The following is a 16,182-nucleotide window of genomic DNA, read 5'->3' as shown; positions in this document are numbered from 1 at the left end:
AGCCATTATTTCTTCTTGTAAGTTTTCTGCCCCTTTCTCTTTCTCTTCTCCTCCTGGGACCCCTACCATGCGAATGCTGGTTTGCTTGATGTTATCTCATAAGTCCCTTAAGCTATCTTTATTCTTTTCCATTTTTTTCATTTTTCTGTTTTAATTAGATGATTTCCACTGTCCTGTCCTCATGTAAACTGATCCTCTCTCCTGTGTCATGTAGCGTGCTATTGAACCCCTCTATTGCATTCTTCAGTTCACTTATTATACTCTTCAGCTCTGTGACTTCTATTTGGTACTTTCTTACACTTTCTATTTCTTTGTTGAAATTCTTACTTTGCTCATCCATTCTTCTCCTGAGCTCAGCATCTTTATGACCATTATTTTAAACTCTTTATCAGGTAAATCACTTATCTCCACTTCATTAAGGTCTTTCTCTGAGGTTTTACCTTGTTCTTTCATTTAGAACATATTCCTATTTCTTCATTTTCCTTGACTCTCTGTGTTGGTTTCTATGCATTATTTAAAACATCTACCTCTCCTAGTCCTGAAGGAGTGGCCTCTTGTAGGAGATGAACCTTATTATTCAAACCTGCCCTAGCTCTTGGTTGTCTCTCAAATCTTTATGATGGTCCAAGCAGCCTACTTTATTCTTAGTGCTCACCATAGTTGAGGGTATACCAATACCTGATAGTGTTCCAAAGGGAAGGATCATAGTCAGCACCTAGATTCAGGTGGATTGGAAGCCAGACCTTCAGGTAGCAGCTTTTAATGTATGCAAATATGTATCTTTCAGTGGAGACTGGGAGATGGGTGTTACTGTCTGCTCCCTCTGTGCTGAGCCTTGGGGGATAGCCAGTTAAGAACTTCGTTTGCTACAATCCTGTGGGACCTGGGAGCTCAAGTCCTGTTGGCCACAGAGTCAAAGGTTTAAAAGGGTGTGTCCCTTGGGAAGCAGCTGCAAAATCTGGGGCGCCAGACATGTGCACAAGCTCTTTCCAAGAAGAAACCAGTGAGCGGGAGCAGGCTAGAGAGGGAACAGAGATGGCACCTGCCAGATCCCTGGTCTCCAAAGAGAATCAAAATTAGCTCCTAGATGTGTGCTAAGTTAGAAACCTGACCCTCAGGCAGTAGCTTTTAAAGTATGCAAACACGTGGCTTCCCTGGTGGCGCAGTGGTTGAGAGTCCGCCTGCCGATGCAGGGGACACGGGTTCGTGCCCCGATCCGGGAAGATCCCACATGCCGCGGAGCGGCTGGCCCTGTGAGCCATGGCTGCTGAGCCTGCGCGTCCGGAGCCTGTGCTCCGCAACGGGAGAGGCCACAACAGTGAGAGGCCCGCGTACCGTAAAAAAAAAAAAAAAAAAGTAGGCAAACAGGATTTTTTCAGGCAGACTGAGAGATGGGTGTTTCTCCCTGCTTCCTCCGTGCTGAGCCACAGCAAATCCTTGAAAACCCATTAAGAACTCTTTGCTTGTTATAGTCCGGTGGGTCTCATGAATAAAAGCCCCATTGTTTTTCAGAGCTAGGTGTTTTTGGGTCCTTACCTCAAGTGGAAGTCTAAAAAGATGGGGGCTAGATGCAGGGTCCAAACCCTTCGCACCTCAGGGGAGGAGCTGGAAGTTGTAAGTTGCTTCTCAATTGCACGTCTCTCTGCCAGGGGACATTTATGGTGAGACTGCATCTCAGCCTTTTCTACTCACTTCAGTGTGGGTATGTTCTCGTTTGCCTGCTATATAGGAATTGCTCAGCTAGTTTCTGGATTTCTTTCAGGAGAAATTTCTCCATGTGTAGCTGTGGATTCAGTGTGTCCATAGGAGTGAGTTCAGAAGCTTCCTATGTCACCATCTTGGACTGGAACCCCCTACATTGTCTTAATGTATTACTTTTCTGTGAGTTTATTTGGGGGGTAAGGGGTTGGTAATGATGGAGAGAAGAAAAAGAACCCAAATAATCACAGTTTCATTAGATAATTCTAGGGTGTTGTAAAGAGGTACCCTCAAGAATATGGAAATAAAAGAAAATACTGCCTTCTCAGCACTGACTTATGTTCAAAAGATCAACAGAGAAATGAAAGGTCACCTGAAAAAGATAGCAAGGCTCTCAACAAGAGAACATTCTTATTTAGACTGAATTGACCAAAATGGGAATTCGATTGGCTATTTGTTGGCAACATCCACCCGAACACTAATCAGGACAGAAATGACTAGAATCATAGACATCTAAGTTCTCTGTCTGAATTGACAACATAAGCCCTAATTTCAAAAACAGTTGGCCCCGAACAATGCAGGGTTTAGGGGCGCCGACCCCACTGTGCAGTCGAAAATCCACATATTAACTTTACGGTTGGCCCTCTGCATCCACGTATTCAACCAACTATGGATCATGCAGTACTGTAGTATATAGTTACTGAAAAAGATCTGTGTATAAGTGGACCCGTGCAGTTCAAGCCCATGTTGTTCAAGGGTCAACTGTATAAACAATGGGCTGTGTTAATCTGGCAGGTGTTAAATATTTGACATCAAATATTCCTTAGTTTGATTCCACAATCAAAATGCTTCTGATTTTGATACGGCTTCCCACAAAGATCTGACAACAAGGAGAAAATGTGCTGATAATATAGATAATGTATATTTTGTTCTATATAACCTTTTAACTTATCACTGTAAATTAAAAAGCTAGCATGCTGGTTTTAATACATCAGTCTAATGAACTTGGATAATGTGAGTCTGTACCATGAGAGGTGGTTTGTCTCCTCTTGTACTGAAAAATGAAATTTCTGCATCCAGAAAATTCAGATCTTGGCATTTAATTAAAATAACAAAAATAACAAATGCTCCTTTGTGAGGTCATTTCAGAAAGCAAGCCAATCCTTTTCCCTGGTGGTGATACTCATTCATCTGTATGTAGCAGAAAGCATAGCAGATGATAATGCAATTGGCTCACTCAACATCCTGCAAACTGTTTTATAGTTTCCTTCTCATACTATAGGGCCTTGAAAGCAAAACAAACAAACAAATAACAACAACAACAAAGTTTTTCTGATTCCTTTGGGGGGGGATCTGCATGCAATCTGACACAAGGAAACAACCCATATGACACTTAAAGCAGAAGTCACCAATGTGTGACAGTGGCTACACATGGGAGAACGGATTTTTTTAGTGTGATTATTGTGAAGGCTGTATTGTCTGGTACCCAACATCATAGTAATAAAAGGTTGAAAAAGCATGAACAGCCCCAAGCTAGGCAGTTCCTAGTAAACAGAACTGGTTCCCTGCTCACCCCTTACCCATGAAATTACATAAACTACCCAATACTTTCTCATAAATCCTTTTCTGAATAAATTAGAGACAGTAGATCCAGTTGTTTGAAACTGAGAGAACCCCAGCTAATTCTCTGAAAGACCCAGTATTTTCAATTTCTATAGTTCTAGCCTATTAATGTCAGTCCCATCATTTTGATACTACCACCACTAATAATAATGAGTTAACAGTTACTTCAGCACTTAAAAAATAATATCAAGCATTGTGATAAGTGATTTATAAACATTCTGATTAAATGCTCTATATTCTGTGAAAGAAACCTCAGGAGAAAGACTGAAAGGGAAAAACCACAGGTTCATCACGAGAGGACACAAATCTTCTTAATAAACCAATTTGCAGAGATGCGATTCTTAGAAGTATGCAGATTATGAACAATATTTTAAAGAAGAACAATTAAACCTGGACAATAACTTTACCTTCTTGCTCTCTTCTTCAACAATATAGTACCTCAGTCATTTTAAAGTAGCTCATAGAACTCAAACTTGCTATTCTAACAAAAACAAATATGGCATAATAAAAAGATTCCTAAATGGTGTCTCTTTGGCTATAATTTGGCTAGAAAAGTTGCTGTACCTGAAGATTGATCTCTGCCTCATAAAAGGTTAGGCACGAGCAGTAATGTCGATCTGAGTCAATATCTGTCAGGACCACCACAAAAAACGTTGGCTGCTTCCTCTCTCTGGACAGCTGCCACCCTCCAGGCTGACAAAACTAAAGGAGATAGAAAAAAAAAAAATTGTCACATCTTAAAAGTATAAGGTAAATTTATTAGTTATAAATCCCTGAGAAATGTCTCCCCATTTAAAAAAATTCCAGATGTGATATGTTACTTCAGCCAATATTTTTCAAAAATCACTTGCAGATTCATGATGTAGAATACTTTCACTAATATGCATATGCATTTTATGAAGACAGCCTAGATTTTCCACAGACGCCACTCATTCTGAGACCGGGGTTGGCACATGTAGGAACAGAGCACTAAGATGAAAACTTTTCACCATTAGAACAAATCATGAAATAAGTTGAAGATAAAGTGCTCAGTACCTACCATGGACAGAAAACAGAATTATTTTAAAATATCGTCATTAATCTAAGACTCTTCAATTCAGTACAATGAAAAAGACATCTTGTTCATCAAGACAGACCACATTCTGGGCTATAAAATACACTTTAATGTATTTAGAAGAACAGAAATCATATAATGCATGTCCCAGACCACAATAAAATTAAACTAAAAATCAATTACAGAAAGATAGCTGGAAAATCCCCAAATACTCAGAGATTAAACAACACACTTCTAAGTAATACATGGATCAAAGACAAAAATCTCAAAAGAAATTTTCAAATATTTTTAATTAAATGAAAATGAAAATACAGCTTAACATTTGTAGGATTCAGCAAAAGCAGTGCTTAGAGGGAATTTTATAGCGCTGAATTCACAGAGAAGAAGAAAAATCTAAAATCAGTCATCTAAGTTCTATCTTAGGAAACTAGAAACAAGAAGAGCAAATTAAATCCAAAGTAAACAGAAGGAAAGAAATAATAAAGTTAGAGCAGAAATCAGTGAAATCTATTACAGGAAATCAATAGAGAAAAGCAACAAAATCTAAAGCTAGTTCTGAAAAAAACATTAAAATCAACAAGTCTCTAGCCAGACAAAATAAAAATAAAAAAGAAGATACAAATTACTAATATCAGAAATGAAAGACAGGACATCACTATAGATCCTGTGGACATTAAAAAGATAATAAAGGAATACTATGCATAACTCTGTGCCCACAAATTGGATAATCTAGATGAAATGAACCAATTTCTTGAAAGATATAATCTGATAAGACACACAAGAAGTAGACAATCTGAATAGGCCTATATCTATTAAAGAAAATGAATCAATAATTAATAATCTTCCAAAATAGAAAGTATCATGCCACAATGGGTGCATGGTGAATTCTACCAAACACTGAAGGATGAAACTAAAACATTCTCTACAATCTCTTCCAGAAGACTGAAGCCAAAGAAATACTTCCTGACTTATTCCATAAAGCCAGCATTACCCCAATGCCAAAACCAGAAAAAGAAATTACAGTAAAACTATACATCAATATCTCTCATGAATGCAGATGCAAAAATCCTCAACAAAATATCTGCAAATTGAATGTAGCAATGTATGAAAAGAATTACAAACCATGACCAAATAAGATTCATTTTGGGTATGCAGGGCTGGTTCAACATTGAAAGTCAATTAATCACATCAAGAAGCTAAACAAGAAAAAGTACATGATCATATCAATAGATACAGAAAAGGCATTTGAGAAAATCTAACACCCATTCATGATAAAAACTCTCAGCAAACTAAGCATAGAGGGGAAGTTCCTTGACATGACAGAGAACATTCACCAAAAACCTACAGATAACATCATACTTAATCATAAGAAACTAGAAGCTTTCTAGCTACGATTAGGAACAAGGCAAGGATGTCACCTATTACCACACCTTTTCTAAATTGCACTGAAAGTCCTAGTTAATTCAATTAGCCAAAACAAGGAAATAAAAGGTTTACAGATTAGGAAGGAAGATGTGTAACTGTCTTTGTTCCCAAATGACATGACTGTCTATGTAGAAAACCTGAAAGTAATAAACAATTCCAGCAAGTTTCCAGGATACAAAGTTAATATACAAAAGCCAACTGCTTTCCTATATACACCAACAATCAACTGTTACTTGAAATTAAAAACACAATACCATCTTCATACATTAGCACCCCCAAAAATGAAATACTTAGGTATAAATCTAATAAATTATGTACAAGATCTATATAAGAAAAATCACAAAACTCTGATGAGAAATCAAAGAACTAAGTAGAGAGAAAGAGAGAGCAATTCCAATGTTCATCAATAGGAAGACTCAATATTGTCAAGTTTCAATTCTTCCCAGTGTGATCTACAGATTCAATGCAATCCCAAACAAAATTCCAGCAAGTTATTTTATGGATGTTGATAAACTAATGTTAAAGTTTATATGGAGAGGTGAAAGACCCCGAACAGCCAACTCAATATTGAAGGAAAACAGAGTTGTAAGAATGACACTATCTGACTTCAAGACTTATTATAAAGCTACAGTAATCAAGACAGTGTGGTACCGGTCAACGAAAAGACAAATAGATCAATTAAGCAGAATGGTAAGCCCAGAAACAGACCACACAAGTATAATCAACTGAACTTTGACAACAGAGCAAAAGCAATACAATGGAGAAAAAATAGTCTTTTCAACAAATGGTACTAGACCAACTAGATATTCATATACAAGAAAATGAATCTAGACACAGACCTTACACTCTTCACAAACATTAACTCAAAGTGGACCATACACCTGAATGTAAACACAAAACTATAAAACTTCTAGAAGATGACAAAGGAGAAAACCTAGGTGATCTTTGTTTTGGCAATGACTTTTTCGATACAACACCAAAATCATGAACCAGGAAAGGAATAATTGATAAGCTAGACTTCATTAAAATTTAAAACTTCTGCTCTGTGAAAGACACTGTCAAGAAAATGAGAAGACAAGCTAAGGACTGGGAGAAAATATCTGCAAAACACATATCTGATAATGTACTGTCATCTAAAACATACAAAGAGTTTTTAAAACTCAACAATAAGAAAGTGAACAACCCAATTAAAAAGGGGGCAAAAGATCTCAATAGATACCTCTCCAAAAAAGATATAAAGGTGGCAAATAAGCAAATGAAAAGATGTTCAATATCATATTTCATAAAGGAAGCAAATTAAAACAACAAGATACCATTACATATCTATTAGAATGGCCAAAATACAAAACAATGACAATGCCAAATGCTGGCAAGAATGTAGAGCAACAGGAATTCTTATTTATCACTGGTAGGAATGCAAAATGGTACAGCCACTTTGGAACACAGTGCACCAGTTTCTTACAAAAGTAAACATACTCTTACCATACAATTCAGCTATTTACCCGAAGGAGTTGAAAACATATGTTCACACAAAAACCTGCACATGGATGTTTATAGCAGCTTTATTCATAATTGCCAAAACTTGGAAGTAACCAAGATGTCCTTCAGTAGGTGAAGGCACATCCAGGTGACAGAATACTTTATTGTGCTAAAAAGAAATGAGCTATCAAGCCATGAAAAAACATGGACGAAACGTAAATGCACATTACTAAGTGAAACACACCAGTCTGAAATGGCTACATGTGGTATAATTCCAACTACTTAACATTCTGGAAAATGCACAGCTATGGAGAGCAAAAAGATTAGTAGTTGCCTGGGGTTGGGGAGACATAAATAGGCAGAACTTAGAGGCTTTTTAGAGCAGTGAAACTATTCTGTATAATACCGTAACTGTGGATACATTTTATTATGCATTTTTCAAAACCTTTAGAATGTACACTAAGAGTGAAACCTAAGGTGAATTACAGACTTTGGTTGATAATGATGTGACCAATGTAAGTTCATTCATTGACTGTAACAAATGTACCACTGTGGTGGGGCATACTGATATTGTGGAAAGTTGTGCGTTTGGGGAACAGAGAATATATGTGAATTCTTCGTACTTCCTGCTCAATTTTGCTGTGAATCTAAAAGTATTCTAAAAAGTAAAGTCTATCTCTAAAAACATGAAGAAAAAATATCTGGATAACAATATTGTTGAAGAGATGGAATAGAAATAGAAAGGAGCTCACCAATACAGCAGCTCTCTGTGCCAGATTGCCTTCTGTTACCCTGCTTAATAACTGTGTAATTTGGAGCACTTTATTTAACCTCTCAGTGCCTTAGTTTCCTCATCTGTAAAAGGCAGAATATTAGAACCTATCTACTAGTACTCTTGGGACGATCATACAAGGTAACACATGAAAAGTACTCAGAATAGCCTTTGCCATATAATTCCGTGGTAAGTGTTAGTTATTATGATTATTACCCCCTTTGACCTAACCTTAGTTTCTATCATCACAGCTATAACACTTTCTTTCCCCTTCTTTACTAGTTTTTTCCTGCCTCTCCTTTCATTGCCTCATTGACTCCTTGACTCAGTCTAAAGAGACATCAAAAAAGTAATATTTGGATGACTTCCTACATTTAGAGAGACACATTAATCAAGTTCATAGCTTCTCTACCAAATGAAAAATTCTACCAGACTCATTTCCTTGAGCAGACATCATAAGGAATACATAAAGAAATAGCATGAAAACCTTAAGGACACATTAATTAGTTAAGTGAAACTATTTTTCTCTACTACATTTGTGTTTTGAAATAGTAATTCATTGAACAAATATTTATTGAGCACTTCAGTTTCACTTATTCTGTGACGTCTTCTCTGAAGCGCCCCAGTTTCTCTAGCCCCCTCCAAACCAAAGAATCAAGCAGTTCCACTCATGTGTTCCAAATGATTTTATACATTCTTATTATAATAAATAATTATAATAACCTTTTCTTCCTATATATAGCACTAAACTTATATATTTTACTAACATGGTACAGAAAAGTTGACTTGTCAATTTGTTTACATGTATATTTCACCCTCAACAATTCATTTATCCATGACTTTACATCTTTGGCTTTCCTGTGGCCACCATAAGCCTTTTTCATTCTAGAAAAGTAGCCCTCAAAGTGTGGTACACAGAATCACAGGAGTCCCGGTGGTCGAAACTATTATCATATTAGTACTAAGAACTAGTTGTTTCTTTCACTTTGTCGACATTTACATTAATGGTGGAAAAGTAATGGTGGGTAAAGTTGCTGGTAACTTAACAGTAATCAATGCAGCAGCACCAAACTATACTTGTAGTCACTGTATTTACACGCACGTTTGCAGTTTAAAAAAAAAAAAGTTTCTGTTAATAATTTCCTTGATGAAGCAATAAACATTTTAATTTCATTGTAACTTGACCCTTGAGTATACAGTATTCTGTTTCAAAGAGTAAATACACATAAAGCACTTTTGCTGCATACAGAAGTATTATAGTTGTTTAGCAAAAAACTACTTGTGTAGATGTTTAAGTTGTGAGCTGAACTGTTCTCTTTTTTCCCCCAAGAACACCATTTTTTACTTGAAAGAATAACTGACAAACATGTTTATATAGTCTTATGTATTTGGTAGACATTGTCTCAAATGAATGAAATAGGCCTGTCACTTCAAGATACAGATCTGAGACTGTTTGTTACCAGTGATAAAATGAACTTTCAAGCACCATCATGAGCCTGACAGCTTTGCATTCCTGATTAATATGACAGTATTATTAACTAATGTAATATTTTAAATACTGTATGTGTCAACATTTGGAATATCTGCATAACTCATTGATCCCTATTTGCCAAGTGACTAATGCATGATGTTATAAAATCATGCATGGATAAAAGATCTTTCAAAGTGCAAAGCCAACCAATATATTTTATCGTAGCAGAGTAAAAAAAAGTTCATTGATGCATTTATATATCTCACATTGCAACTAGCCTTTAAGATATTATTATTTGTTGAGTGTTGGTGTAGTATTCAAACAAGAGTTTCCATAAGTATCTGAAAAGGCTATAAAAATACTCCTCTTTCCAACTACATATTCGTGAGACCTGATTTTCTTCATATACTTCAACCAAAACAATGTACTGTAAAAGCATGAATGTAGAAGCAGGTATGAGAATCCAGCTGTCTTTTATTAAGCCAATATCAATGATATTTACAAAAATATAAAACAATACCATTCTTTTCCCTATCTTTTTTGTTATGGAAAGTACAGTTATTTTTTCAAAAAATATGCTATTTAATATGCAATAGTTTCCTGTCCTTTTTAAAATAAATAAATAGCTTAAATTTTTCTAGTTGTCAGTTCTAACACTAAAATTGATAAAACTACATAAACAAAACTCTTTGCAGATTCTCAGTCATCTGTGAGAGTATAAAGTATGAGACTCCCAAAGTATGAGACTTGCTATTCTAGTAAGAATGAGTGTTAATGTGTAACTAGCCTTGGCTTAAGCTACTTAGGTAGCAGAAAGGTATAATCTTTGGCAGAACCAGGGAGTTTTAACAGGTTAAACTTCTGGGTTTAACAAAACCCAGAAGTGTCTTTCAAAATACTCGTGTCTGAGCTTGGGTATGAAATAATATAATGATACAGAGCCTGTGTCATCAGGTCTACTCATTCGACAAACAAGTCTTCTGATATAAAGTGAATCAGTTCTGTGAATTAATAGCAAATAATCGCATTCTCTTAGAGGTCTGTCATTCATTATCACAGCTGCTCATCAGGCTTGGCAAACGGTACTAAAAGCTATACACCATAGAATAACAACTATACATTTTCACATAATTTAAATGAAACTATAGGTTTTCAGTAAGGATTAAACTAAATCTCTTTATGTTAGTTCCAACTCAACCAACTTTACTGATTTCTCAAATCAAAGGTACCCATCACAGAGAAGTGTTCACAAATAACAAATTAACTTTTGTAAACGAATAGATATATTACTTAAATAAGCAATCAGATATTTTGCTGCTAAAACTAGAAAAATCAACTCATGCTTACTTTTCTCAAATGCTTTACACATACAGTGAATATAATAAAAATATTACAGAATAATAAAAGATGTCCATAGCATTACTGTGACTAATTTTAATGATCTCTCAAAGGTGAAATGTTGTAGAAGGTTCTTGGGATAACAGTCACTCAATATTTTCCAAGACCTTCATATACACATCTATAAATTTACAGCTCACTAAACTACATTTTACTGTTCAACCTCTAATTAAAAAAATTAAAGGTGTCCCTTTAAAAAAAAAAGAAGTCTGTAAGAAAATTCCTTCTCATAGAAAAAAATAAACACATAACATCCAGAAGGAGAATATGAGAGTTTAGGTAGGAAGACCTCCTTAGTTATTTAAATGGCCTCACTTCCCCAAGTTAACATTATAACAGGAATTCTGATTTTAAAAGTATTAACAGTAAAACTTCTGGGAAATTCCAAGGATCCTCTTTTTGGATTCAATAAGTACTTCTTCAAAACTAAGCTTAATGTGACCACAACTAAGATAGTAATGGTAATTCATGCTAGGCCTGGTCAGATATTTTTTACTTAAATTTTTCACAAAGAAGCTGCCAAGATAGCTGGTTACACTGGTTACACATAAGACCCTTTATTTCATACATAAGAATACAGCTACGTAATTATTTTATACTATGCAGTAATATTATTAGAATCATACTTCATAAGAAATTTTGATGTTGCATTCTTAAATGAAATATATTAATACACAATAAATAAACAATAGCTCACATAACTGAGTTTACAGAAATGTTTTTTCAATGGATGAAAAGAAAGGCCTTAACCTCCAGTTAAATGTCTACTTTTCAAATTCATTGTATCATAAGATTAAGTAATAATCGAATTTGGTGTATCAGGAGATGATCCCACTATTAATGAGAAGTACTCCTCATAGGATTTGGGTTTGAAATATAATAATGCTAACTGGTTTAATCATTTCAAACCTTAACTAAAAGCGTGCTGAGAAAGTAATAAACAATGAGAGGGGAATTCCATGGCGGTCCAGTGGTTAGGACTCCGTGCTCTCACTGCTGAGGGCCTGGGTTAGATCCCTGGTCAGGGAACTAAGATTCCCCTCACAGTGTGGCCAAAAAAAAAAAAAAAAAAAAAAAAAACCCCAAAAAACAATGAGGGAGTGGACACTGCATTTCTTGAACCTGAGCTCGAGTCACATTTCTGACAGGAATGTGAGAGAATGTTTAGACAGCTGGAAACAGAGTAGTCACTAAAAGATAGTAAGCAGAATGATAAGCATTAAACAAACAGGATAAAAATCAGGATTTTGCTCTCCCCAGTGTCTTTACTGGCAAACAGGGGAAAAAAATGCTATCACAGGTGCAAAACCTAAACTGTTTAGAATTGACTATCATAACTGACTGGCCTACATTTTGCCCTCCTTTTCCAAGTCACTGAGGAAACACATCTACTTGGAGTGATACTATCAATGGACATACCATATATATGTCTGTTTCATAAATATGCAACAATGTATGTTTTTGACTATTCCCTTCCACTTGACTCTCATCATTTCCCACAGATCATGCTCATAAAAATTTTACAACATATCTGGGAACAGCCAATATGGGGATTCCTTTTCAGGATGTTATCTGTCTTTATTCAGTTCCAGTTTTCTTCAAGACCTTGGCATAACCTGGAAACAAATGATACCTCAAGGGTGCAAGGTTAGAACTGACAGACATTTTTAGGCTCCACATTTAATGCATTACAAATACCAACTTTGTTTACTTGTTTCTTTAATTGCCCAAATGTATGAAGTAGATCATGTGCAAACAGGCCACCCATCTGCAAATAAAAGATAAGTGCCAATAATCCCTCATATTTGTGAAACACTTTATATATAATTGTATCCCACAAGGTTTATTTTACAAACGATGAAACCAAGGCTATGAGACGTTAAGGTGATACAGCTAGTGTGTGATAAAAGCAGGACTAGAATTCAAGCCTCTGTATCTCTACAAACTGCGTCTTCTCACTGCTGAATTATCTTTGTATATCACCTTGTGGATATTATTTTATATTAATATGAATTTACTGTAGAAAAATCAGAAAAGAGAAAATGAAAATGAACTAAGTTCTTTAACATACAACCTTCCCTTGCAACCATTTATCTCTGGATGTACTTTTTATATAAAATGGGATATATTATACATATAGTTATAAGTCCTGCTTTTCTCCACCTTCTGTAACATGTGCGTTTTCCCATGTACCTACATATTTTTAAGAAAATTATTTTTAATGACTGAATATTACACCAGCATATAGGTAAGCACCACAACATAACTAATTCCCTATTGTGGGTTGTTTATGTTGTTCACAGTTTTTTTTCTTAATAATTCTGGGACAAGCATGGTATTATATAAATCTTCCCAGGCATGTCTCATTATGTTTTGTGGGAAGAACTGGTTTTGTAGAGCACAACCAAAATGAGCACAAAAAATGTTTAATTGCCCTTGAATTCCTTTTTAAAGGTTAGGCAACCCCAAAATTATTTTGTTTTGCTGATAGAATTCTAAAAAGGACAAAAAAGAAGTGATAACAAAGAACTGTTATTATGAAGTATATTCTGACCAAAGAACTGACTTGTGAAATAACGTAAGAGAAGCCTGAAGAAACTGAACTCCATTGTCAAGCCAGGCCATGGCAATGTCAGGTGTGTGCTCTTTACTTTAGACAGATATTTTTCAAAAGTTCAGAGAAAACACAGTGGTTGTAAGACTTTGGAAGAGAAGCCAATCTAAGAGTTGGGAAACTTTCAAATATTTTGTTATCCACAGAATAATGGATATCACACACATGTGCCTAATTTTAGTGGACAGCTTTTGATGAAGTATAATTTTAAAAGACTATCCAAAACAATCTGCTTTAAATGAAACAATTTAAATGGGTCACCTATAATGCTTTTAGTAGATATTTTATTCAGATATTTTATTACTACTACACAACATTACACTGTCCTCATCAGTATAATAAAACTTTATGTATAAGATAATATGATTTGTCTGCCTAGAGAATCCAAGCAAACTGACTAAATATTGTTTGAGTAAATAGGAGTTTAGTCATGTAGCCAGATATAAGAACATATAAAAATCAACAGCTCTCCTTGAGACCAGCAACAAGTAATTTCTAAAAAGATCTTATTCATAACTTTAATATGTCCTCAAAGCTACAGGATGAGCTAACCTAATCTCTCAAGTTTTGAACATTTTGGCATATCAGTCTCATGAAGAGCCCTACACATAAGCCTCTAAATATAAAAATTTCAAGAAGCAAACTCCAAAGAGAAAAACGAATGTTTAGAATAGCTTCTAACATCCAAGTTTTGAAAAAATACAACTGTACATGATTTACAAATTTAAAACAATTCCAAGAGCAAAAGAAAAGTTATTAATGACTTCTAGTTAAGCATGGCAGATGAAACAATGAGTTTACCTCCGAGAGCTCCTGAAATCCCTCTAAAATTGCAATTAAAAAGAATACAAACAGCAAAGTAAAATGAAAGAAGATAACAGGTTTAAAATGACAATAAGAGGGACTTCCCTGGTGGTGAAGTGGTTAAGAATCCGCCTGCTGGGGGTGGGGTGGGGGGGAGTCAAGATGGTGTACTACCAGGACATGTGGAATTCAAGTCTTCTCACAACTAGGGCACCTACCAAGCACCGGTGGGGGACCACAGACACCTAAGGGGATGGGAGGAACCCCCAGAAACTGGGTAGGATGTGGGGCATGGGGGGTGTGAAGTGGGGGGAGAAGTGGAGGCAGGAAGGGACTGGCGCCCCTGAGGGGCGGCTGGGGGAGGGAAAGGGCTCCCACACCCGAACGGGTAAATTGGGGAACCACTGGGACAGCAGAGGATCAAAAGGGAGTGTGGCCAGCCTTCCCCTACCCACTTGGACCCCCAGGAACCTGCTGAGATCCCGGGCCAGATCCTCTGCCCACCAAGGCCATCTCCAGCCACTCAGGTCCTGAGGGAGTGGGAGGGAGGGATGAGGGGGGCAAAAGTAAACGCCGGACCTTGGGATCCACACCCCTGAGGGGTGGCTGGGAGAGGGGAGGAGTTCCTACACCCCGCAGGACCCACCCATGGTTAGGGGTCCAGCAGTGACGGGGTAGACCCTGGGGGAGACAAAGGGGGAGGGGGGCAGAGGAATGGAAGGGAACGGGGCCAATGCTTTCCCTGTCCACTTAGGCACCAGGGAGCCGGTTGAGCTCCAGGTCTAATCCTCTGCCCTCGGAGCCTCCCTCCTGCCACGCAGAGCCAAAGCCCTGCCCCTACACCCCGATCCAGGGTCCTACCTCTACATTTGGAGACGCCTTCCAATGCGCTGGGCCTAAATCCCACCCACACACCCTCACTCAGGGCCCCACCTTCAAACTCTGGAACTCCACACACCAGAGGCCCTCCTTTCCACATGCTGCCTCTCCCCTTCTGCACAGGTATTAAGCAGAGACCCCGCCCCATACGTGAAAGTCACCTCGCCTAAGCCCCGCCCCATGCTCAAACACCACCCCACCCCCACACACCCCCTGCCTAGGTCCGGCCCCGCCCTAAACCCCACCCCTGCCTAAGTTCCACCCCTGCCTAAAGTACACCCCCACAGCCAAGGCTTTTTTTTTTTTCCTTTTCCTTCTTCCGCTTTTAGATTGGGGTTCTGTTTTACCTTGTTGATTCATTGCTATTGATGCTTTTATATTTCCTAATAAATCTTTTATTTTTCTAATTTTATTTTATTCTTTACAATTTGTTAGTGATCTCTCCTTTTGGCTTGTTGCTCCACCCGCCTTTTTTATTCTTTTTTCTGATGTGGTTTAATTTTACCTTGCTGTAGTTGTTTCAATTATAGTTTTATTTTTCCTAATATATTTTTTATCTTTCTAATTTTATTTTGTTTTTATTCTTTGATATTGTACTGTTCCTTTCTTCTTTCTTTCTTCCTTTTTTTTCTCTTACAGCGCCACAAGCTTGCGGGATCTTGGTTCCCAGGTCAGAGGTCGGGCATGAGCTCCTATGGTGGGAGCTACAAGTCCAAACTGCTGGACTAACAGAGAACCTCAGACCCCAGGGAATATCAACTGGACTGAGACCTCCCGGAGGTCCTCATCTCAGCACCAAGACCCAGCTCTATCTAACTGCTTGCAAACTTCAGTGCTGGATGTCTCAGGCCAAACAACCACTAAGACAAGATTACAGCACCACCCATCCAATTAAAAAAAAAAAGAAAAGACAAAAAAATGTTACAGATGAAGGAGCAAGGTAAAAACCTACAAAACCAAATAAA

General features: G+C 37.0%; 1 protein-coding gene across 3 annotated transcripts in view; it reads right to left on the bottom strand.

Moving 5' to 3' along the window:
- Nucleotides 1-16,182, bottom strand: part of SBF2 (SET binding factor 2) — a 459,339-nt gene that overhangs the window by 250,344 nt on the left and 192,813 nt on the right. For all 3 annotated transcript variants that reach the window (XM_067749929.1, XM_067749930.1, XM_067749931.1), the window contains exon 3: nucleotides 3,886-4,023. In XM_067749929.1, coding sequence (XP_067606030.1) covers nucleotides 3,886-4,023 — 138 coding nt within the window. The remainder of the gene's footprint in view (nucleotides 1-3,885; nucleotides 4,024-16,182) is intronic.

Source organism: Pseudorca crassidens, chromosome 9 (genome assembly GCF_039906515.1).
Source record: "Pseudorca crassidens isolate mPseCra1 chromosome 9, mPseCra1.hap1, whole genome shotgun sequence".
Classification (NCBI taxonomy): domain Eukaryota; kingdom Metazoa; phylum Chordata; class Mammalia; order Artiodactyla; family Delphinidae; genus Pseudorca; species Pseudorca crassidens.
Note: the sequence above shows the minus strand (reverse complement) of the source record. Positions and strands in the feature narration are given on the sequence as shown.